The sequence below is a fragment of the Pituophis catenifer genome, unplaced genomic scaffold, assembly GCF_029215685.1.
Source record: "Pituophis catenifer annectens isolate HBS135680 unplaced genomic scaffold, rPitCat1.0.hap2 SCAF_2, whole genome shotgun sequence".
Classification (NCBI taxonomy): Eukaryota; Metazoa; Chordata; class Lepidosauria; order Squamata; family Colubridae; genus Pituophis; species Pituophis catenifer.
Window position 1 is genome coordinate 197,515,413 of NW_027256882.1, and position 25,250 is coordinate 197,540,662.

The 25,250-nt window shown below is 38.0% G+C and overlaps 2 protein-coding genes across 2 annotated transcripts in view; both read right to left on the bottom strand.

Moving 5' to 3' along the window:
• The window catches only part of TMOD1 (tropomodulin 1), a 28,002-nt gene extending 21,836 nt beyond the window's left edge, over window positions 1-6,166 (bottom strand). The window contains exons 1-2 of the mRNA XM_070938500.1: window positions 6,053-6,166; window positions 1,326-1,512 (exon numbers count right to left, since the gene is read on the bottom strand). Of these exons, the coding sequence (XP_070794601.1) occupies window positions 1,326-1,445 (120 nt within the window). The 5' untranslated portion in view covers window positions 1,446-1,512; window positions 6,053-6,166. The remainder of the gene's footprint in view (window positions 1-1,325; window positions 1,513-6,052) is intronic.
• A 2,437-nt stretch (window positions 6,167-8,603) lies between these two features.
• TDRD7 (tudor domain containing 7) overlaps window positions 8,604-25,250 on the bottom strand; it is a 31,222-nt gene continuing 14,575 nt past the window's right edge. The window contains exons 8-17 of the mRNA XM_070935416.1: window positions 21,826-22,012; window positions 20,503-20,614; window positions 19,219-19,421; window positions 18,996-19,130; window positions 18,408-18,488; window positions 16,785-16,919; window positions 15,949-16,059; window positions 10,532-11,013; window positions 9,573-9,733; window positions 8,604-8,864 (exon numbers count right to left, since the gene is read on the bottom strand). Coding sequence (XP_070791517.1) covers window positions 8,668-8,864; window positions 9,573-9,733; window positions 10,532-11,013; window positions 15,949-16,059; window positions 16,785-16,919; window positions 18,408-18,488; window positions 18,996-19,130; window positions 19,219-19,421; window positions 20,503-20,614; window positions 21,826-22,012 — 1,804 coding nt within the window. The 3' untranslated portion in view covers window positions 8,604-8,667. The remainder of the gene's footprint in view (window positions 8,865-9,572; window positions 9,734-10,531; window positions 11,014-15,948; window positions 16,060-16,784; window positions 16,920-18,407; window positions 18,489-18,995; window positions 19,131-19,218; window positions 19,422-20,502; window positions 20,615-21,825; window positions 22,013-25,250) is intronic.

Sequence of the window (25,250 nt, forward strand, 5' to 3'; positions counted from 1 at the left end):
CATCATGACCAGTGAAAGCCACGAACAGATGGCTTTCAATATCACTAAAATAAGAATAGGTACATTACCCCCATCCTCCTCCCTTCAATGGTCATCCCCAAGGGCACTCAATGTTCTTTTGGTTCCATACATGGGCCTGAAACCTGACTAAAAGGGGAATAGATAACCTGCTTTCTCCAGGACTCTCTGAAGCTGCAGCATTGGGTCTACTGATGATAACTTCAGGAAGAAACAGACCATCATTGTTTAAACTCTCTCGCTTCCCAGACCCAACTACACATCCTTTGAGAAGCCTTGGCTGACCAGGTTCTAATACAGAGATGGCCAAGCTCACAGCACTGACCAGTAGGATTAAATTCAGCCCAGATAATCAAACAAAAATAAACTTCAGTAAATTCCATGGACCTGCATCAAGGTTGGCCCAGCTTGGAATGAATCTGAGTGACTTTATCCATTAGCTGCCTAGCATATTCCTTACAGTGGCCTTATAAATGAGTCTCCAACGACACTTCCCCAGAAGGAATAGGACCACTTGAAACAGGGCCAACAGATGGCTATCTGCAAATGCAATAAGGGCAGAAAAGGAACGATGCTTTACCATACTTCCTGCCATGTGGTAGTCCTTAATACTGTATTGGCTCTAGCTCATGCTGAATTAGATTCACCTCTCTTTGTTCTACAATAATGTTCTACTGTGGCATGGGCATGGCTGGCATGTGGAGTATGGAAAGGCATGCAAGTGGCTGCATTAGTGCAGCTGGGCAGAGGAATGCTGCAGCTTGGTGTGAGTATAGAGTGAGGGTGAAGCGGAATGCTCCAGGTGTCTGCCTGCACTACAGAAAATGAGATTCCCCAAGATCTTGTATTCCATAGCAAGACTCTTCTGGAGAAAAAGGAGAAAAAGCAGTCAGAGTGGGAGCAACTTACAGGAGTGACTTGCGACCTTCCCTGTCAGTTTTGCTTATGCCAGCAGGTAGGGTCACAAATTGCAATCACATGACCCCAGGATGCTGCAACCATCATAAGCGTCAGTTGATTTCTAAGTACCTGGATGGTTATCACACCATCCAGGTGGGTGCTGGGGTAGCTGGAAGTCCAAGGACTGATCATAAGTACCACTCTCTTCAGTGCATGGTTGCTGAATGAGTGGTTGTTAACCAAGGACTATCTGTAGTATACACATCATTACTATCTGTATTTCTTTGATTTATTATTTGCTTCCACTATCTGCTGCTCAAAACTGGAAGTTATATTTAATCATTATTAAAAGTCACTACAAAACCCCCAAATGCTGCTTTTAAAAAACTATTCTTTAAAGCACTTACATCTGGATCGAGTTCCAGTAGCTCATCTTCTAGCATCTTAATTTCGTCTTCTGTCAGTGCTCCAAGGATCTGATCTTCATCTAGATCTCGGTATTTCTCTAAACCTTGTCTATATGACATTTTGGAGAATTGGCGTTTTTGATCTTTTCTGGTTTTTATGTCTCTTCTTCTTCCCAAAATATAGGACCTGGATGATTAAAAAATTAAAAATTATTAAAACTTATGTTGCATGATGGTAGAATTATCATAATATAGAAATCAGGTTGATCATAACCACTAGATGGCAACATAGAGATAGAGAAAACCAGAATCCAATACAAAAAAAAAAAAAAAAGAACCCATGAGGAATCACCATTCCAAAAAGTACTGATGAGGATTGGTCATAAAGAACCAATCAGAGACCCAAGCTCACTGACCTGCACCAATTGGACACCTGCTTCAGTGGTGGGTTCTAACCGGTGTTACCACTGCTTTGCTTTGCTTCGCGCACGCACTTTGCACACAATTGAAATTCCGCTGTAGATCTCATGTATTTTTCACCTGATACTATATTGTACAGGAAGTTCTGCAACACATTTTTGGCAATTATGACTAAAGATGGGCTTGAAGGGTTTGCCCAAACCCAAAAAAAGAAGAAAGAAATTGAAGAGCCCAGGAGAGAACAAGGACAAAAAGACAAAACCAGCAAACTCCTACAGATACCGTGCTTATACAAACAAAACTGAAGAAGAACAAAACTGCCTGTCCCATCTAATCAAATACAGCCAAATATTTCAAGTAGAACATATGAGAACTGTAATTAGAAAGATTTAAGATTATAAATCTTAAATTGTTTAATCTTTATTAATAATCAAGTGGGGACCGGCTGATGTGCCCTTCTTTGCTGGCAGTATTCAAGTGGTGGAAAGCTAACCATCAGTCAGGGATGCTATGGTTGCAAGACTCCTGCACTGAAAAGGGAATTTATTTGTTTATATTTCATATTACTTTACCTACCCATCTCCCTTAGAGAGGGGCTCTTGGTGATGGAATTGGACTATACAGGTAGTCCTCAACTTATGACCACAATTGAGCCCAGAATTTACGTTGCTGAGAAATTTGTTAAGTGCATTTTGCCCCATTTTACAACTTTTCTTGCCATATTTATTTAGTGAATCACTGCAGTAACACGGTTGTTAAGTGAATCTGGCTTCCCCATTGACTTTGCTTGTCAGAAGTTTGCAAAAGATGATCACATGACTTCGGGATACTGCAGCCGTCATAAATATGAGTCAGTTGTCAAGCATCCAAGTGTAAATCATGTGAACATGGGAATGCTGCAATGGTCATAAGTGTGCAAAATGTTCATAAGTCACTTTTTTCAGTGCCGTTGTAACTTTGAACAGTCACTAAATGAACTCTTGTAAATCAAGGACTATCTGTATCAGTTTCCTCAATCTCAATATTCCCCAGCCAACCGTGGAGTTGGAGTCAACACATCTTAAACTTGATTAGTGTTCTCCAATGATGTAATTATTGAAAATATTCCTCTTCCTCTTCTGCCCAGAGAATACCTCCTTCAAATGGTAGTTGAAATACAATACGATGTGTATCATCCTAAATTCACAAAAGATTTAGAGTTCTCCTGCCTTTATTTTAAGGCCCAAGCTGTATCCCATGGATAAGTTATTACCTTAAAAAAGAAAACCTATTCCTGTGTTGTTAACAGCAGCCTGATACATAACACTTCAATAGATGAGTATTTCCCTAGCTCTTACTTACAGGCTTACTTATAACAATATGTTTAGTCATGTATACTGAACATTTGCTAGAAGCATCGTTTTATTCTGACCCTATATTTGAGCGACAATCTAATCTATTGTAAAAAAAAAATGCTACTTTTCACCAATCAAGCCGGAGCTAAAAAAACATAACAGGGAACCAAAGTTGCTGTAAATGTGCAAGAACAGGTCTTATAAAGCTGATTACTTAAGCTTGCCAGCAGGTTTCCTCGTGCAACATTCCGTCTTGCAGCATGGCAACCCACCCACAAGTCACATTTTATGACTCAGTTTCTTGGATTGTCAGTTACTGTATTATGTAAAATAGAACAGGGCAAAGAGGAAAGCTACCTTTAATTTTGCCAAAAACAACATTATAGTCCTGGGTAAAGAATAAAAAGGAATGCCTTTCATCAAACAATACTTTCTCTTGCTCATTTATAACATGGATATGCACAATCATTATCTTATTCTTCAAAGCAGACTCAATAAGGAAAGTCAAGATAACATTTGGAGGTCCAAATGTGTTCTCCACCCGGGTAACTCACAGGGCGTAATTCCTTAACATTTTTAGCCCTAATTTTAGTTGAAAGCAGCTGATAAGAAACTGTCACTGAAACTTTGTGTACTATGTATTGTTGTGGCCCGTACGCGGCCTGTGCAGCTAGTAGCTGATTCAAACAGTGAGGAGGCTGGTGTGGTGCTGCGCCAGCAGCCTGTGCAGCTGGCACTAGAGTTGGACAATGAGGGGGCTGGAGAAGATGTGGTGCCAGAGGCAGGGATTCAGCCAGGGCCTTCAGAACCTCCAGAAGCTCCCTTAAGTGAAGAGGACGATGAGGAGGAGCCTCTTCTCAATGCACGGGCGCACAGAGCTGCCAAAAGGCAGGAGTGGCTCCTCAGGAGGAGGTCTCCTCGAGAGTAAGGCTTGGGGCTAATTGGCCACTCCCTTAGCCTATTTAAGGAGGAATGCCGACTGAAGCAATTTGCAGGGAACAACTTCGTTCACATACCTTCATGTCTTGTCTTGTTTATCTTATCAGCTTCCTGCAAATTGCTTCTGGGCATTCTGCCAACCACAGTAAGCTTTCAGTTATTATTCTTTGAATTCTTGGCAGCTGTTAATGCAGTTAATTAACAGCCATTGTTGTAAAAGTCTGATTTATTTAGTAAACCAAGGTTTGAATGGTCTTTGTGTGTGCTGCGTTTTTTGGGGTCCGTAGCTGGGGTAGAACAATTATCTGGGATATACCAGAAGTTCTGAGTTTGTTTTTCAAAGTATTCATAGTTGCTATTATTGATTTCTGTAGTTATAATTCATATCCTGCCTTTCCTCCAAACAGCTCAATATGGTATACAACAGTGTTTTTCAAATTTGGGGAGACCTCTATATGCAGAATTCCCCCGTCAGCAACAGGTTACTTATACCTTCAAATCCCACCCACCCACATTCTGACATACAGGTAATCCTCGATTTACAACTATTCATTTAGTGATCATTCAAATTTACAAAGGCACCAAAAAGAGTGACTTATGACCATTTTTCACGCTTAACGACCGTTGTAGCATCCTCACAATCATGTGATCAAAATTTGAGTGCTTGGCAACTGGGTCATATTTATGATAGTTGCAATATCTTGGGGTCATGTGATCCCATTTTGTGACTTTCTGAACAGCAAAGTCAGTGGGAAAGCCACTTAACAATCATGTTACTAAACATCCGTAGTGATTCATTTAACAATTTTGACAAGGCTGTAAAATGGGGCAAAACTCACTTAACACCTGTCTCACTTAGCAATAGAAATTTTGGGCTCAATTGTCTTATGAGTCAAGGACTAACTGCACATAAATTATGGTAAAATGAAATGACTAGCCTAAAGTAATCAAGTCAGTGTCCATTCTATATGTGGGTAAGATACTACAGGTAGTCCTCGACTTACAACAGTTAACTTAGGTCACTTAGGTCGTTCGAAGTTACAATGGCACTGACAAGTGATTTATGACTGTTTTTCACTTATGACCATTGCAGCATCCTCATTGGTCAGATTATCAAAATTCAGATGCTTGGCAATCCTTTTAAACAGCAGGTGCCCTGAACTTTACAAGCAAAGCTTTCTCTCCTCCTCCCTCCTCCACCATTACTTAACTCTTTTTTTGGGGTGGGGGGGGGAAGGACATTTCACCAGTTTTATTTCCAGGCTCCAAAGTCTGACCATGGAGGCAACAACTTAACAGCCACTTTTCCAGGCTCAGCCACCTCCATGGCAGAGGTGAAATCCTGCAAGTTCTGACATGTTCTGGAGAACCGGTAGCGGAAAGTTTGAGTAGTTTGGAGACCCGGCAAATACCACCTCTGGCTGGCCCCCGAGTGGGGTGGGAATGGAGATTTTGCAATATCCTTCTCCCGGAGTGGGGAGGGAATGGAGATTTTACAGTATCCTTCCCCTGGAGTGGGGAGGGAATGGAGATTTTACAGTATCCTTCTCCTGCCATGCCCACCAAGCCACGCCCACAGAACCGATAGGGAAAAATTTTAGATTTCACCCCTGCTCCATGGGCGCCCACCCTCTCCGCTAGGGCTACGAGGCGACTGCTTCCATTTTGCCCCGGGGCGACCTGTGAGAATAGAAACTTGCCGCTATGTCAGGGAGAACTAGAAACTCCCAAAGGTTCTCCTTTTTGCCATGCCCCCCCCCCGCAGCTCTGTCCTTCCCAGTTCCACCCCAGCAAAAAAAAAAAAAAAACTCACAAACCCAAAAAGCAGCGAGAGCAGAAGCAGCGGCTATTTATAGGCGCCGCGCCTACGCCGGTCCCCTTTTGGTGGCAGAGGAACGCTTTGGCCACATATGGCTTGAGCGGCTCACGCCGGGGCTCCTTGAGAGACTGAGAAGTGGGGTCCCAATTCAAGGGGCACCAAAGCTTGGGTACCCTCAACCCTGCCCGCTCGACCGGTTATATATATATATATACCTGTTGCGGCTGCAGGCGATGGGCTTTGTGGAAGAGGGCGCACGCCGCCAGTTGCGAGACGCGTCCCCTGTAGAGGAGCTCTTAACGTTACGCAGAAAGCAGACGGGGGGAATTCCCTCCCCCTCCCAGCGCTACTGTCACTCATAGGGCTGAGGACGACGAACTGAAGGCCGACCCCCCCTCCCGCCCGCCCCCAAGCTTCGGCTGGAGCTGCGCTGGAGTCTTGGCTGAGGGGGCTCTTCATTGTCGTCGCTCTAAGCGTCCGTGCGGAGGAGAGGCGGCAGCCAAGAGTCGCTGTGATTAGAAGAGCGATTCCAGAACGGGCGGCCAAAATATACTGTGCCAAGCGGCCCCTGCGTGGCCGTAAATAGACTGGGGTCCTGGCCGACCAGGAATGAAATAACTTTAGCGTATTTCGTCCAGCGCCGCTCATTTAAAAACATGCGCTTCCCATCGGCACATTATGTGCCCAGATCCTAGGCTCTCAAGATTGTAATCTGTACAGGCGGGTGACAATAAAATTAAATTAAATTTTTAATTAATTAAATTTAATTATTTTTTTTAATTTTTATTAAATTAAAAAAATATTTTTTTTTTAAATTTAATTAAAATTTTAAAAAGTGCTAGGATTCCTTAGCTGTTCGTGGGCTTTTTGAAATAAAATCAATTATTCATGGTGCTTAAGCCACATTATTTTGCATACTTTTCTCTAGTGGAAGTAAAAATACCGCTTTCTTTTTCAACTGGGGCCTTCCTCCACTGACATATAAATATGTGGAACTTTTTTCCCCTTGTCATGTCTCCACAACGCCTTAATTTGAACCAGATTAGTTTAAATTGTGCATAGTGAACAGTAGTGAAGTATTTTTTTTCCTTATTCTGAGACCAACTAAATGTAACCTTGAAGTGTGCAAAAATCTGTTAGGCTTTATCAACCGTTATCTTGCAGCAGGTTAGAAGCAGCATATTTAATGTTATAATTTTCTACTTAAGTCATGCAAAAGTTGGTCAGCAGTGGGGAATGGCATTTAACAATATGTTATGGTGCTGCACATCTATTGTAAAGACTGCCCAGGTGACAGTTTTATGTTCAATGGTTGGATGTTACTAGAAAGCACCATAAATCATTAGTGAGGAAATTAAGATTGCCTAAGATTAAATTTTAATATAGTTTCTACAGCTGTGTGTGCCTTTGAATCATTTTTAAAAAAATTCCTGCTGACTGCTCAGGAAAGTCCTGCCATTGACTGCTTCCTAGGCTTGTGAGAGACAGGCTGGCCCAAGGTCACCCAGCTCGCTTTGGGCCAAGATAAGACTAGAACTCACAGTCTCCTGATTTGTAGCTTGATGCCTTAATTGCTGTATCAGACTGACTGGACTTGCCTTGATACTTTGAAGCAAAATTCCATCATACAGTAATCTAACCTCAGATACTCACCCAATGATTTTAATAAGAGCCTTGTAAAAAGAAAAGTATCTCCCTATTAGGAGCCGTCTCAAAACAGTGTTTGAGCATTACTTGAAAGCTAGTGTCATCCTACCCTTGTGTTAACATACTCCAAAACAGGATGAATTTTCACCTTAAAAAAAGGATCTCACAGGTTTGTGTGCTTTACAGTCTCATAATTGTAGAACATTATTTTAAAAAGATTTTGGAATTGCAATGAAAGGATAATACAAAAATATTAAAAATAAATATGCACCTGTACCTAGAATGGGCTAGTACTGGCTAGCATGGAGGTTTCAGTAGCCCAGTATACAAACCCAATAATAGTTGCAAGAACTTCATTTTGTTTGATGGGTTAAAGGCACAAATTGTTTAAAAAAAAACATGTTAAAAGGGTTTATATATATATCCCATTGGATCTCAAACCAAGGGTTCATGTTCAATTTAGCAAATGAATTCTGTTCCTAGCCCTATTGAACTCTTCGTATGATGCAGTTATGATACAGGATTCAGCTTTAATTAGCATGAGTACTAACAGATATTACAGAAATCAGTTTGTCATGCAGAAACCTGTGTGTGTGTATTGTATGGGTAAATGGTATTGTTAAGAATAGAACTATCACATGCAACAGTAATGAAAGTTACAGATATATATACTATACATGCTGCTATGCACACACTTATATACATACAAATGCTTTTGGTCTGCATTTAAATAATATATAGTGCAAGAAAACATGATGCATTGACATGCCCATAATTAGATTAGCAGTCAAGTATAGTTGTGGCATGCCTAGGTTTAGTGATAAATTCAAGATACACCTGTAGGAAAATCTACAAACAGAAGATACAATGGATTATGATTAATAATCAATGCAATCTAACCAAATTGCATGAGCTAAATAAAAGTTTAACTTATTTAAAGGTTGGGAAATGTCTATTTCTAACTAGCAGGCCGACTTCAAACAATTTCTAATTTGAAGCAAAAAGAAATTGTTCTAAGAAGATAGATAGATAGATAGATAGACAGACAGACACATATACTGAACAGTTAAAAAATCATTCAGAAGCAAACTGATTTAAGTGAGTTCTTTTAATATTTATATTGTTTTATATTTTGCTAAAGTTATTAGTATTTTAAAGTTTTAAATCACCTTTGCAACCTCCATTACAATTGATTCATAATGTCATGAATCCATATATCTTTCTCTGATTGTGATGTGTCTACCAAATATACAATTGCTTTGCGATCCCATAGATTAGTCCCTTCAATAATTTTTTCCACCTGGGCCACTAGAGGTTTCTGCTCCACATGGTTTCGGAAGACTATTGAAGCTTCCTCTGACCACTGCTGCCATTCTATTCCTAGGGGAAAGCAGCAAAAAAGAAAATTAAACAAAATCATAAAGCATCACAGTAAGTTTTAAAAATATTTTAACCTGTATGCTCATGAAATGATTTTGAAGTTCTTAATTTGGAGCATGAAGGAAAATACATCCTTGCCAGAAAACTGCATAATACTATAACTTTTATTCTGACTTGTGTGCAATTATGGTTAATTGATTTGGTCAAGAAACTGGAGAAATAATATTAATAATGAGATACTATACTATGTATTTTAGATCAGTATTATAATGCAATATTAAGATGCCCATTGTTAACTACGTAAAGTACTTAAGAACAGTAATATATCTTGTGAGGGAGGGTCTATGTACATGTGTGTGTATGCACGCATGTATGTGTGTGCATGAGTCAGAATGATGAACCTTAGGAGAGTCATGATGTCACATACACATGAAAAGGGTTGAGCTTGCAAGGTGTTACTGCAATGTTGCTTTTGTCATTTCAATGAAAGCAGCAAGATCTGGCAGACTCCACTGAAAATTATTTTCAGAAAATGGGAAAATGGTTTAGAACATTGTTTATAGGAGCAGGACACAATGATCAAGATTATTTTTTTTTTGGCAAATGGTCAGATCATGAAATTCATTGGCCTCAAATGTGTATGTCTGTCTGTCTTGTTCAATGTTCTCACTTTTGCGGTCACTATTTTAATATATCAGAACAACATACCTGCAAGTTGGGCTGTTATGGCCTGAAATGGCAGCTCTCTAAACATATCCACAAGAGGTCTTATATTTTGGATGCCAATCAGCTCATGTTTACCATAGTCCAGCTCATACACTGTCACCAGTCCATTTGCCAACAATCCTTTTATTAACACTCTGTGCCATCTAAGAAACAAACAAGCAAAAAAAAAAAAGAGGATAGGACTCTACTCACCTAAAATGGAATAAATAGATTCATAGAAAGTAAGGGGTGGACTTGATGCCTCTGAAAATACAATTCTTAGGTATTAAAGTATCAAAAACTCCTCTGTAACTCCCCAACTCCGAGCTGCTGACCTGGACCATTTGGCAAAAAAGAAAAAAGAAAAGAAAAACCTTGCTCCCCTTTTTTTACTTAAGAGTGAAAGATAAAAGATCACTTATAAAAAAACAAAAGCAAATCATCATCATCTCCCATTTCAGGAATGTCTATTCTTTATGGGTATCTCAAACTATTTGCACAAAAGATACACAGCTCTTTGTGTATATATATTTATTCCCCTTTCTTTCCTAAAAAATTTATGGAATCTTAAAAAAACAAAAGAAACCAGAAGGCTTAATAAAGCACAAAGCACACAGGAAGAAAACTACTGTAATGTCAGAAGATTATATCTAATCTTGTGAATTAAATTGTATCTCCAATTTAAGGGAAATATATTTGATACTACAGTAAATATTTCTTAGCAATCAGCAGGGGAAAGGAGATTGTCTCCCATTTGGAAGATGGTGAGAAAGTATTGGAATAGATAATCTTTGATTTCAAAATTTCTCTAAACTTTGAGAACATGAAAACTGAATCTAGTTATGTCAAATTTCAGTCCCACTGAAATAAGTAGATTGGAGACTAAATTAGCCTCATTTCAAACTGTTTTGACAGAATAGAATTCCCAAATACAGGAAGGGGTACTTATAAAAGTTGCTTACTTGTTTTTCACTTTAGCTGCATAGATTTTGTTTTTTTCAACAGCAACAGCTCCATCTTCTGCTGTGTTATAATACAGAAGCATCTCTTCCATCAGCATTTCTAACTTGTGCATCTCTTGCCAGGACTGGAGGATAAAGTAACCCGGGTGGCATGCCAGCGCAACAAAAACATCCATCTGTTCCTGGGATTGGACAAGTGGCAGCATTGGTGGCATTTTCGCGGTGATTTCCATCTTGCGGGATTCCAGAATATGAGGAACTGTATCTGTGGAGCTCTGCTTGGGCCCTAAACCTGACGGCATTGGTGAATCTGTTTCCCTTCTTCCAGGGAGATTACTGAGAGAGACACTCAGAAAAACATCCTTCTGATGCTTCCACAAGTCAGCACTGGTGATCTGCCTATTTATACTGCGATCTGGGTCTGGAAAATTATTTGGTGTAAACAGATAGATGTGCGCAATTTGGTTATCCAGTTTAACCACCTTATTAAGAGAGAGAGAATATTGTAATTATGAAAAATTATGTCTTGATCAGAACAATAACATAGAGAGCTTTAATTCAGAAAACTTTGTACCAGCATTATGTTAACAAGACAAGTGATTAAGATAATACCAAGCAAACATATAAACCAAGTCACTAATTCAAGAAGGACTAGGGGTGATATGATAGCTGTGTTCCACTATCTAAGGGGCTGCCACAAAGAAGAAGGGGTCAACCTATTTTCCAGCACCTGAAGGCAAGTCAAGCAACAATGGGTGGAAACTAATCAAGAAGAGAAGCAACCTAGAACTAAAGAGAAATTTCCTGACAGTTTGAACAATTAACCAGTGAAAACAACTTGCCTCCAGAAGTTGTCGGTGCTCCAATACTGGAGATTTTAAAGACGAGATTGGACAACCATTTGTCTGAAATGGTATAATGTTTCCTGTTTTTGTTTGTTTGTTTTTATTGGATTTATATACCGCCTTACTCCCGAAGGACTCAGGGCGGTGAACAGCCGCAGAATAAAACACATAAATACAAAAATTTAAAATAGAATAAAAACGAATTAAATAATTTGGCTGAGACAAATTATTGAGCAGGGGGTTGGACTAGAAAACCTTTGAGGTCCCTTCCAATTCTGTTATTCTGTTAAGAAATTATGGTAGAACCATTGGCCAAAGGAGGAGGCCCCAAGGGGAGGTGGGGTTAAAAGGCATCCTGATTAGAGTGCATTCAAGGAGGTTAATGTTTGAGGCAGTGGTGAAATCTAAAATTTGTTACTACCGGTTCTGTGGGCGTGGCTTGGTGGGGGGGGGGGTAATGTGACTGGGTGGTTTTTAAAACCATTTTTTACATGTAAAACCATGTAAAAAAATGCTTTCAATGCTTTCAAAAGGCTCTGACGATCCCAGCTGAGTTGCCTGATCATCAGAGGGTTTTTAAAAAACCATCTGCCGATCAGGCAACTCAGCTGGGATCGTCAGAGCTTGGCTCCTCAGAGGCATTTAAAAGAAAATAAGCCTCTGATGATCACGCAGCTCAGCTGGGCATGGGGGGCAGGGATTTTTGCTACCAGTTTTCCGAACTGCCCACCGCATTGCTACCTATTCACCCGAGCCTGTCCGAACTGGGAGCATTTCACCCCTGGTTTGAGGTCAGTCTCTTAGTCTATATCTCCCATTTCCAAAGGGAGATTCTTGTAAACTGGTGATCAGCAATAAAGAAACCCATTTGACCCATTCTCGGAACTGTTCTGATAGTTTGCACTTGACAGAATAGTATGGTATTGTTATACCAAATCACAAGGTTACTTACATTAAGATAAATATATTGCCCACAATCCTTCTGGTGATTTTGTTTGGTAGTACTGATACAATATGCAAGAGGGTATTTAAGTACTAATGTCTCTTGCCAGTCTCTATGGAAGATTTTACAGACTGTAAATTTTATCAGAGAAAGTATCAATATTTTGGATTCTTAAATGTATCTAGAGAGGCTTTATTTAATAGATAAAAGCCAAAACTACAATGACACCCACCCCTCTTTAAACTGGAATATCCCGAAAGTACATATATTAAATTCCTCCCATTTGCTTCACTAAGAAGAAATGCACTGAATAATTTTAAAACCTGAGGACAAACAGAAACAATAGAAATGCAATTCCTCCCTCTTGAATGACATGCTATATTAGTTATTTTGCAGCACACAATACTGCGAAAGATTGACAAATCACATCTTTTTTTACGGTTAATGAAGAGATGTAGGTACAAATCAGCACTAAGATTACAGGGAAAAGATAAATGGGATAAAAATTAGGTGAGCAATTTGCACAAAGGAGAGGTGAACCAGAAGGAAAGATTAAAAAATACAAGCATAAACTGGAGTACCAGATCTTATTAACTAATGTAAGGCAGCAGTAATTGCAAAAATGCTTAACTGTTAAGTAAGTACAAAGCTATACTACTGAATGAGAGTCTAGTAGATTAAAATATTATATTAACATCTTTAGATAATTAAAATGTGATAATAAAGCACAAAAGTATACCAAAATAAAATTCTACTTAAAATACTTATTACATTAAAAAGCATTCAATTATTGTATTTTTATTGTTTATTTTTTATTGTTTCATTGCTTTGCAATTATGTTTACTTTTTTATCTTTTTTTTCTGTTTTACTGTTGTAAGCCAACCAGAGCAACCTGATGCAAAAATGGACAGCAAATAAAAAGATTGAACATCGACATTTTAGGAATCAGCAAACTAAAATGGACAGGAATGGGTGAATGTAATTCAGATGAACATCACGTATACTACTGCGGACAAGAACACCTTAGAAGAAATGGAGTAACCATCATAGTCAATAAAATAGGAAAAGCAGTACTGGGATACAATCCCCAAAATGACGGAATGATCTCAATTCGAATCAAAGGCAAACCATTCAACATCACAGTAGTCCAAGTCTATGCCCCAATCACTGGTGCTGAAGAGGCTGAAGTTGATCAGTTCTATGAAGCCCTACAGCACCTTATAGAATTAACACCAAAAAATGATGTCCTTATAATCATGGGGGATTGGAATGCTAAAGTAGGAAGTCAAAAAATAACCGGAATAACAGGCAAGTTTGGTCTTGGAGTACAAAATTAAGCAGGGCACAGGCTGGTAGAATTTTGCCAAGAGAATACAATGGTCATAGAAAACACTCTTTTAGAACAACCCAAGAGATGTTTCTACACATGGACATCACCAGACGGCCAACACAGAAATCAAATTGACTATGTGCTCTGCAACCAAATATGGAGCAGCTCTATATAGTCAGTAAAAATAAGACCAGGAACTGACTGTGGCTCAGATCATGAGCTTCTCGTGGCAAAATTTAGGCTTAAAATGAAGAAAGTAGGGAAAATCATTAGACCATTCAGGTATGAACTAAATCATATCCCTGATGAATATACAGTAGAGGTGACAAATAGATTTAAGGAATTAGATCTGATTGAATGCCTGAAGAACTATGGATGGAAGTTCGCAACATTGTATGAGAGGTAGCAACTAAAACCATCTCAAAGAAAAAGAAATGCAAGAAAATGGCTGTCTGATGAAGCCTTGCAAATAGCTGAGGAAAGAAGGGAAGTGAATGGCAAGGAAGAAAGAGAAAGATACACCCAATTAAATGCAGAATTCCAGAGAATAGCTAGAAGAGATAAGAATGCCTTCTTAAATGAACAGTGCAAAGAAATAGAAGAAAACAACAGAATAGGGAGGACCAGACATCTCTTCAAGAAAATTGGAGATATGAAGGGAACGTTTCGTGCAAAGCTGGGCATGATAAAGGACCAAAATGGCAGGGACCTAACAGAGGCAGAAGAAATTAAGAAGAGGTGGCAAAATTACACAGAACAACTATACAAGAAGGAGCTTAACATCACTGATAACCACAATGGGGTGGCACTGACCTCAAGCCAGGCATCCTGGAATGCGAAGTCAAATGGGCCTTAGAAAGTCTGAGCAACAACAAAGCTAGTTGAGGTGACAGTATTCCAGCTGAGCTATTCAAAATCTTAAAAGTGCTACACTCAATATGCCAGCAAATTTGGAAAACTCAACAATGGCCACAGGATTGGAAAAGGTCAGTTTATATTCCAGTTCCAAAGAAGGGCAATGCCAAAGAATGCTCAAACTGCTGCACCATTGCACTCATTTCACATGCTAGCAAAGTTATGCTCAAAATCCTACAAGCTAGGCTCCAGCAGTATGTGGACCGAGAACTACCAGAAGTGCAGGCAGGATTTCAAAGAGGCAGAGGAACTAGAGATCAAATTGCCAACATATGCTGGATCATGGAGAAAGATATGGAGTTCCAGAAAAACATCTACTCCTGCTTCATTGACTATGCTAAAGCCTTTGATTGTGTGGATCACAACAAATTGTGGCAAGTTCTGAAAGAGATGGGAGTACCAGACCATCTTATTTGTCTCTTGAGAAACCTATATGCGGGTCAAGAAACAACAGTGAGAACTGGACACAGAACCACTGATTGGTTCAAAATTGAGAAAGGAGTTCGGCAAGGCTGTATACTGTCACCCTGCCTATTTAACTTATATGCAGAGCACATCATAAGAAAGGCGGGGCTAGATGAATCACAAACTGGAATTAAGATTGCCGGAAGAAATATCAACAACCTCAGATATGCAAATGATACCACTCTAATGGTAGAAAGTGAAGAGGAACTAAACAGCCTTCTGATGCGGGTGAAGGAGGAGTGCAAAAGTTGGCTTGAAACTCAACATTAAGAAAACTAAGATCATGGCATCGGCCCTCTCAATTCCTCACAAATAGATGGGGAAGAAATGGAGGTAGTGACAGATTTTATTTTTCTGGGCTCCAAGATCACCGCACATGGGGACTCCAACCAAGAAATTAAAAGATGGTTGCTCCTGGGGAGGAAAGCTATGGCAAATCTAGATAGCATACTAAAAAGCAGAGACATCACCCTGCCAATAAAAGTGTGTATAGTCAAAGCTATGGTTTTCCCAGTTGCAATGTATGGCTGTCGAAGTTGGACCATAAGGAAGGCTGAGCGTCAAAGAATTGAGGCATTTGAACTATGGTGCTGGAGAAGATTCCTACAAGTCCCTTGGACTGCAAGACGATCAAACCGGTCAGTCCTAGAGGAGATCAACCGTGACTGCTCTTTAGAAGGCCAGATCCTGAAGATGAAACTGAAATACTTTGGCCACTTAATAAGAAGGAATGATTGAGGGCAAAAGAAGAATGGGACGGCAGAGAATGAGGTGGCTGGATGGAGTCACTGAAGCAGTCGGTATGAGTTTAAATGGTCTCCAGGGGATGGTAGAGGACAGGAAGGCCTGGAGGAAAGTTGTCCATGGGGTCGCGATGGGTCAGACATGACTTCATAACTAACAACAACAATATATTACCTTCATGCTGCAGTCAGGACAGTTCAATACGGTATCTCTCAGCCAAAGTACAGCATCTGGGGTCCACATGCCAATATTAAGCGGAAGATCAGCTAAGCAGCATTTTATTGCCTAAATAATATAAAGTTGCAATAGCATTAAAGTTGCACATGACAGCAAGATTCATTCTTAGTAAGCTGCTTGAAACTCTCTTGAGGAATGATTATGGAGATTCTCAATCATCCAGGTCATGGTTGTCTCAAAGGTGTTTTTTCAAGAGCCAACTGGACTTTCTTGTTTTTCTTTGAAGACATTTCACTTATCATCAGCTTAGAATGGACTATGTTCCAAGAAGGCTCATTTGCATTACTCAGATGACCCTGAGGACACAGACAAACCCCCAAGTGGCCTCAACAACTTTCTAAATAGCAATAGCCATAGCACAGACTTATATACTGCTTCACGGTGCTTTCCAGCCCTCTCTAAGCAGTTTACAGAGTCAACATATTTCCCCCAACATCTGGGTATTATTTTATAAATTTCAGAAGGATGGAAGGCTGAGTCAACCTTGAGCCGGTGAGACTTGAACTGCCAAACTGCTAACTGCTGGCAGCTGGCAGTCAGCAGAATTAGCTGCAAGTACTAAATTCTAACCACTGCGCCACCTCAGCTCTAAAAGAATGCAAATGACCATCTGTCTGCAAGGAGTATAAATCCTTCCATTCCCCACCATCCAGTCAGTGCTGAAGAAGCTTCTTGGATGAGAAACAAAACATCTTCAAAGAAAAACAAGAAAGTCCAGTTGCCTCTTGAGATCTCTGGGTCTCTTGAGAATTAGTAAAGAGAGATTTTCGTACCTGAGGTGGCATTGCAATGATTTCTCGCAGGAATATTGAGGGAATCTCTCTCAGCTCCAACACTTTTACAGATGCCACTGTTCCGGTATCCATAAATCGAACATCAAGAGTCCGGCTACTGTGTACACTTACTATCTGAGGCGGGGTGGGAGTAATATCAAAATAGCAGACCATTTAACATATAGAAAAATAAGTTGCATTCTAAGCTTGATAAATCACTAATAATGCTTATGGCCAGAACTGTCATTTAAGCCATCAGACAGTGAAGAACTTGCCAACCATTAACTGTTAGCTATCGACCCATCTATATCTACAGCAATCTGAATTGTAGGGCAGTGTGCTGCTCCTTCACTTTCCTAAATGTTCATTTCCAAGACTCAAAGAATTGTCCTAGATTAGATTTTGGAACTCAGTGGCATTTAGACATGTTGAACTCACATAATTCCTAATTAAGATGCCAAATTATGCAGGTCTTTTTTAACTGTGGTCGGAAGCTGTAGTTTAGAAGCATGTTTGCCATATTGCTTCCCAAGCAAAATATAGGAATTTTCTTTTACTATTTCACTGCTGAGACTAACTTTTATTCATTTGTTTCTTTATTGGTACAAGAAAAGGAGCAATGTTCCATTTCACAATGATGTCAGAATTTGGTTCCACCTCAAATTGGCTCAGAAGAACGAAGTAGTTAACAAAACAAAGGAGATCATTGTTGATTTTAGAAAGAGCTAGCATAGTCATACTCCACTTTGTTATCAAGGCTGCAGCTGTGGAGGTGGTCAATAGTATTTAGTATCTGGGAATGCAAATAACTAGCAATCTGACTTGATCTCTTCATACGTTATCTTTAGTGAAGCATACAAACCAGCATTTGCATTTCCTGCGTTGGATGAGGACAGCACATCTTTCTCCTTCTGTCCTTGTCACTTTTTATACGATTGAGAGTATTTTAACAAACTGCATCACTGTTTGGTTTCATGGTAGCAGTGCCTCAGACAGAAGGTCCATACAGAGAGTGGTAAGGGCAGCCGAGAAGATTATAGGACACTTGCTTCATGTTATTCACAATACTGCTCATAAACACTGTAAGCTTAGAGCTCACAGTTTGTTTCTGTTGTTCAACTCTGGGAGGAAGTTTCAAAGTATTTCTAGCAGGACTACTAGATTCTGTAACAGCTTTGTTCCTTATGCCATCACTCTTGTAAACTCACAGGATTCTTTTTTTCGCCATGTATATGTATACACCCAAACTAAACTGTGATGTTTCTTTGTGTCATATATGTGTGTGTGCATGTAGATATATGCGTAATGGTTATCTTTTGAAAACTGAATGCAATGAAATTTCATTTTAATGTATGCTGATTAGTGTACATTTAAAGTGACATTAAAGATTCTACTCTACTCTACTCTGCTCTAAAAGGTAAAGGTTCCCCTCGCACATATGTGCTAGTCGTTCCCGACTCTATTCTACTCTATATAATTTAACTTATAGGCAAGTAAGGAAACACCACTTATTCTTAAGCCAATATTCAGTTAAGCAACCCACTTAGAAGATATTAGAGCATAAAACCTCCAATTTTTAGAAAACGTTTTTCTGATATGCTTTGCCAATATTATATAACTTACCTCCACTCTAGCCCATTTTCCTTTATAGTTAAGCAAGCAGATCATGCCACAAAAAGGTAATGATATAGAATATCCTGTTGCCTGCTGGAATAGATTTGAAATTATATTATATGATGATAGTGGTTACCATGAAATGTAGGATGAATTCATGCTGCTTAAATAAATTGCTCACACCCGTAATATTTCCTTGTAATTAATTATCTTATTCCCATCCCGGAGCACCAAAAGATGAAAGCATTGCCAATAAGCCTGGAGCAATCACCATTATTAACCATGCAAAATGAATGTTGGATGTAATACAAAAACATTCAGCAGCCAGTCTCACAATATTCAAAGAGCAAGGGATTTCTATGTTGAATAAATATACAGGCTTCCTTCAGCATGGGGCATTTATTTTTAGCATTGCAAACCTACTACAGCTAGATAAGTATATTTAATTGCTTTAAAAAAAAAAAAAACCTACCCTACACTAGTCTGCAAAAATGAGTGACCAATAGCTTTGAAATTCTTTACTTGTTTATAAAGGAATTACTAGCAACTGCCCTGGAAATCTTTTAAGACAGAAGTCAATGTTAAAGATAGACTTACCCTGTGGTGGAAATAGTTTTCCAGTTTCTGCAAAATTTCAAAGAGTCTGGTCAGGCCCTTCGATGGCACTTGACAATATAAAGTTCCGTCTGAGCAAACATTGGTTACCCGGACATCTGTATACACTGCATCTACCTACAATGAAAAGTATTTAAGATGTTGAATGCCTCTACAAATTAAAAACTTGTTTTATTAAAATGTTATAAAGGGGTGAAGACAGTACCTGAAGATGAAGCTTAAGTGATTTATCCTGCAGTACCTTCAGACAAGTGGCATTAATGTTGATATCATCATCTCCTGATGTGTCATATAGAATAATACGGGGAATGTCACTTTTTTCTAGTATTTCAACAGCAAATATCTTCCCACAAGTTTGAGACTCTACCATTTTTACCAAGATTGGATCATCATCAAAGGCCTCTAAACCTATGGTAAGATAATCAATATATATATATATATATATATATATAATAAGCATTACAAACTAGAGCTTTTGTGTTTCAAAGTGGTTTTAGGACTGTCAATGCTTAGCATAAGGATTGTATTACAACATTGAAAAGAATTCCACCTCTCTATTTTTCCTTCTGGCAACTTATTGTGCTTTCTTTATTTTTAAAGGGAAGTGCTATACATATTAAGAAAGCTTGGAGCTCCCGGTATTGTAAAGGCAAGATCAATACCTGCTGAAATCTAAAAAAACTAGAAAGGTGAGTAAATCATAGGCTTCTAAAACTTCTGAAATTTTTATTTCCTCTTTGAATGGCGAAAGAACCATAAAAACTATGTGGAACTCACAATACAACATAGTTAAAGAAACCAGATTTTCTTTATGGGGAATTCTACCACAGTGTATACAAATCTTTATATTTATCAAACATCAGTGGGATTTCTATAAAGTTGAACTGTTTTAAGGATCATCAAATGAATTTTATTTCATTCTCGGATTGTAATTTAATGTTACTATTGCTTGCAAACATTATTCAACTATTTTTCTAACCAAAAGGGATCAGCAAATGGACAGCAAATTGTTACCAATTCAAATACTATGAAATATTCATACTATAGAGTGTCACCAATATCATGAAAAGTATCAAAGTCAAATTCTAACTCATGTCAGCTAGAAACAATGGCTCTGCTATTTTCTTATGTGCAAAATGAATGTGCTGGCAAGATTGCCTACTAAGGTAGAATGAAATTCTGGAAGGTTTTAAATGCATTATCAAATACAAACCTTTTTAGCCCAGATGAATGTTTTTATTGTAGAGTTTTTTAAAATAAATATAATCATAAAAAGAGGTCTGCCTTGATCTCACATTGATTTCAGAGAAAACTAGTCATAAGGTCAGCCTACTCATTGTGTCAACTCTAAGAGTACAAAACGGCCTTGCCAGATACTATCTTCCAAGCCTGCTAGATTAATATAGTCTATAATCTCTTTCTCCCATTTGTTAATAGGATGCTATGCAAACAGCATTTGTACCTATAGAAAGAAAAAGGCACATCTTACCAGCTAGTTTACATTTGGAAGCCTGGAATGGCAATCTATAGAACTGCTTGGCTAATTTGTACACTCTGGAATTTTCAATGATTTCATTAAAACCATAATCAACGTAGCATACCTAGAAACACAACAAAGTAAGAGATAATCAGGAATCTTAATTAGTCACAATACAGTTCTTTGCACTTTCCCTGGGATTTGCCTTTCAAATGTGGCTACAACTCCCATTATCCTCAACCAGCACACCAACTGGCTGTTAAAGCTGCAAGCATGCTAATAACAACCCAACTGCTTTACAACCATGAGAAACTATTAAATAAAAGGCCTCAAATTTTTATGAGAGCGGGTTTCTTTTGTCTTGCAGTTTCTATAGCCTTCTTTCCCTTCCAGAAAATTGGAATATTCAGGGATATTTTTTTTTGAAGTGTACTAATTCTTAAATACGTTTTGACACCATGCTGAGAGCAATCCATACCACTGGAAATATTAAGTCATAAGATCTGTAACCAGGTTATTCATATAGATTATTTCTGTTTACAAGAAAGTTTAAAAATATTCTATTTTTAAGAGATTTTAAGTACAATAGGGATTGACTTGTTTCCCTTTCTTCCTTATTCCTGATCCCTTTCTCTCCCAAGACCACACAGAGAACAGGGAAATCTAAATTTATTTTACTTGTGTTTTCCTATATGTTTGCCCCCATCTCCAATCTGGAGAAAGGGACTGATTAGTATTTGTTGGCATCTTAGGAAAACTGCTAAGTGCAGTTCTCAATATGTAGTGGCCACGATGGCAGGAGCTGATGGGAACTTTAAAGAGAGCCACTGTGATGTAGTGGTGAAGGTAATGGACTAGAACTGAAGAGTTCCAATCATGTAAACACACTGGAGGACTATGGGCCAATCACGTTCTCAGACCAACTTAGCCCACATGTTGTGGGGCAAAAAGAGAGGAGAGAGTAACACAAATACCACTTCAGATTTTGAATGCAAGGCTGCATATAAGTATAATGAATAAACAACCCACATCCCAAGAATTACAATTTCCCCACAGGTGAGATACTGGTATAATAAGTAGTAAAAGACAACATCTCAGTTCTATTTCAGAAGCAGAGTTTTTAGCAGCAAGGCATTTCTATTGTTATACCTATGGCTGGCTTAATTCTCTGGTTGCCTTAAAAGAATTTTACCAAATTCTTTGATTGGATATTTTTAATCATATAGTCAGAAATACCAATGGGGGCTATAATAATAAAAGAACTGATTAGAATGGAATTTGGGACCAGCATCTATTGTTTATATAATTTTCAGTACAGACACTTTTTGCACTTGCCTTTATTCTATTGCCCTCTGTTGAAATAATCTGTGCTCTCAGCCAAGCATCTTCTTCTGCAAGTGCAGCAACAACTTGTCCAACTTTAGGAGACTGGATTTGTAAAACTGAGGCATTCCGACTGTACCAATCTTTCATCTCTTCTTCCATGGATTCCTGGGCACCAGAATAGTTTGCGCCCACGTACCTATGGATTTTAGTTGGACACGACTTAGCATAAATCAGTAACTACAATCGGAGCAGTTGAAGTGTTAATACAGGTAGTCTTTGACTTACAACCATTCATTTAATGACCAAGGTTTTACACTGGCACTGAAGGTGACTTATGACTGTCACAGCTTCTTCACAAGTCACATGATCAAAATTTACATGTTTGACATATTTACAATGATTGCAGGGTCCCAGGGTCTTGTAATTACCATTTGTAACCTTCCCAGCCAGCTTCCAAACAAGCTAAGTCGATAGGGGAAGCTGGATTTGCTGAACGACTATGTGATTCACTTAACTACAGTGATTCACTTAACAACCATGGCAAAAACTGTCATAAAATTTGGTGTAACTCACTTAACTGCTTTGCTTATCAATAGAAATTCTGGTCCCAATTGAGGTTATATGTTGAGGACTATCTGTATTCTTAAGTTAATGTAACTGAACTTTGGAATGTGTTTACTATGTTTTTTATTATATGAGTTCTTAAATGCATTGATTTTTAAATTAAAACAGTCTGATTCCAAAATATATTTTAACCAAACAATACCTTCATTTTCTTACATATACTTTTTCGGAATGAGAGAATCCAATACAAGATGCTACAGTTTAAATGCATCCAACTGGAATTCATATTTAGATGTTACTTGAAGTGAAGACCTCGTTTGTATATATGTGTGTATTAATCAAATTTAAATAGTCACCCATTTCACCAAATGCAGCTTACTACACTGATGCTTGCTATAATGATAAGGGAAGTAAAAAATAATCAGCAACGGAAGAAAGATTTATAGCATCAGATGTACAGTTAGCTACTTGTGGATAAAGGCAGTTTATTACCAATGAAGAAGAAAAAAGCAGCATCAAAATAGCACAGAACCCAAAGATGAATTATATGCATGGCTTGGAGAGTGAGGTATAATTGAATCAGAGTTATAAAAGGAGTAAATCATGAGTACATTTCCAAAGAGGAAAACAAAGGGAGTTTGACAGGATAGGCAGCAAGAACTGCTGACAGATGAACCCATAGACAGAGAGGAAGCATTCAATCTATTGCATTTTGATTCTTTGCTGAAATTGTGGCAGCCTGGTGACAAAGCTTAGGGTTTTTTGTTTGTTTGTTTCGCTTTGGTTTCAGTTTTTAAAATGCCACAACATTTAAAACAATTGGGTTATTTATATAATCTATGGACCAATATATAATTATTTTCACATTTGGGGATTTATGATGATCAAATGAAATAACATTTCAATTTATCTACTGTATAGTACAGCGTTTCCCCGAAAATAAGACCCTGTCTTATATTTTTTTGAACCCTGAAATAAGCACTTGGCCTTATTGTCATGCGCTCAAAAGCCTTAAGTCTTATTTTGGGGGAAATAGGGTAAAATATATACTACTGCTGAATCTGTAAGTATGTTTCTCTTTATATATTTTATTATCTGCTTTGAACAGTTTCTATTGGACCACTGGAATAAGATTATAGAAATGTTAATAAATTAAATGCAGCAGGATAATTGTAAAATTATATAAAACTGAACAGATTCGCATATCAGGAAGAAAGATGGCTATTGTTACTAAATCACTTCCAATGAAATCTATACAATATTTTATATAATGAATACATTGTTTGAAATCCTTGAATGCTATAAATACATGTTTACAAGGAATTTCAAGTTTATGTTGTTCTGAATATGCCTGACTGAAATATATACTCTGAATGATCACCTAAATGGTAGTAATTCAGGATAATCAGAGTTTAACTCTGTTTTTATGTTCTTAGCCCTTAGAAGATCCCACAATTTGTTGAGGGGTATGTTTCTGATATGAGAATGTCTTTATGATCTACCTCCCCTAATAAAGCCATACATGTAGCACAGCATCATCCAGAATGTTCATCAGTTGCAAAAAGCAATAAACTAGCATGTAAAGGGAATACTTTTATCTAACGTTCAAAAATTCTTGTTTCACTGTATTGTCAGGTTACCTAATTTAACGATCAATTGGTTTCAACTTCATCTTATCAACAGCGAGTATCTGTGGAACATTTGGGCATTTGTATCTGTCGAAACTTTGAAAACAACAGTTCTTCCCCATTCAAGAGTGGTGCAAAAACTAAGAGTCAGCTTGGACTCAAAACTCAGTGGTAATTATGGCCAAAAAGGCCTTAAATAGGTATGCTACCAACTGAATCCCTTCCTAAATTGAGAGGCCTTTCAAATGGTCATCTCAGAATTTGATTACTGTAATGTGCTCTTATATGGGGCTGCCCTTGAAGACCACTCGGAAGCTTCAACTAATCTAAAGTGCACCAGCAGTGCATTTTAATTAAATTGCCCTTTTCATTTAACTGAGTCAAATCTAGGTCAAAACTATATTAATATATTCACATATTAGTAGTATACCAATTATTAGAAATAAACTAGAAGAATATATTAGCATATTATCATACTAAGATATATATACACATAAACAATATGCACACATCATACAATACAAAATACAGTTTGAAATTATACCAGTTTGAAACAGTACAGTAGTTTAATAAAAATAGTTGTAATGTAGACAAAAAAATCTAGTAGGAAATCATGATTTTACAGAATAAGTCTCCTAAATTTATGTCTATTTCTTACTGAGTCAGTCTCAGAATATTGTTCTCTCCCTCTTTCTTTCACACTGAAATGCAAAACAGGGGCTTTAACATTCATTGGGTTTTATTCAACACAAATTCAGCTCCAATTTTATTCCTATTTCAGATTTATTGTACTGTTGAATCAATTTAGAATTGATTTTAACATGATTATTCTGGGGAAAAATTGTGTAGTTAAAACTTTATGGACTGTATCCAGTAAGGTTGAGTATGCTTCGAAAACCTGACCTCATGACAGTAATAAAGGTTTGATGTATTTCAAAAATAATATACAAATGTTTTAGATTTCATGTTATTTTTTCAGGTTTCCATCTGAACTTGAAAAAATATGCTGCTGCTGTAGTGAACTGAATTACAATGGCATTTTTTTAATGTTAGTCTTAAAAGTTTGTGTTAATAGAGGCTGCTTTATCTAATAGGAAAGAAATTCAGCTTTCATGTAAGGTCTGAAGTGCTTTTTTCAATTTTTTAAAAAACATGTCTAGTCCTAGTATGCAGTTAAATCTCTTTGAAGTCTTAAGAGAATATGCCCATTAGAAGTGTTCTAATTGAGATTCCCTCCCCCAT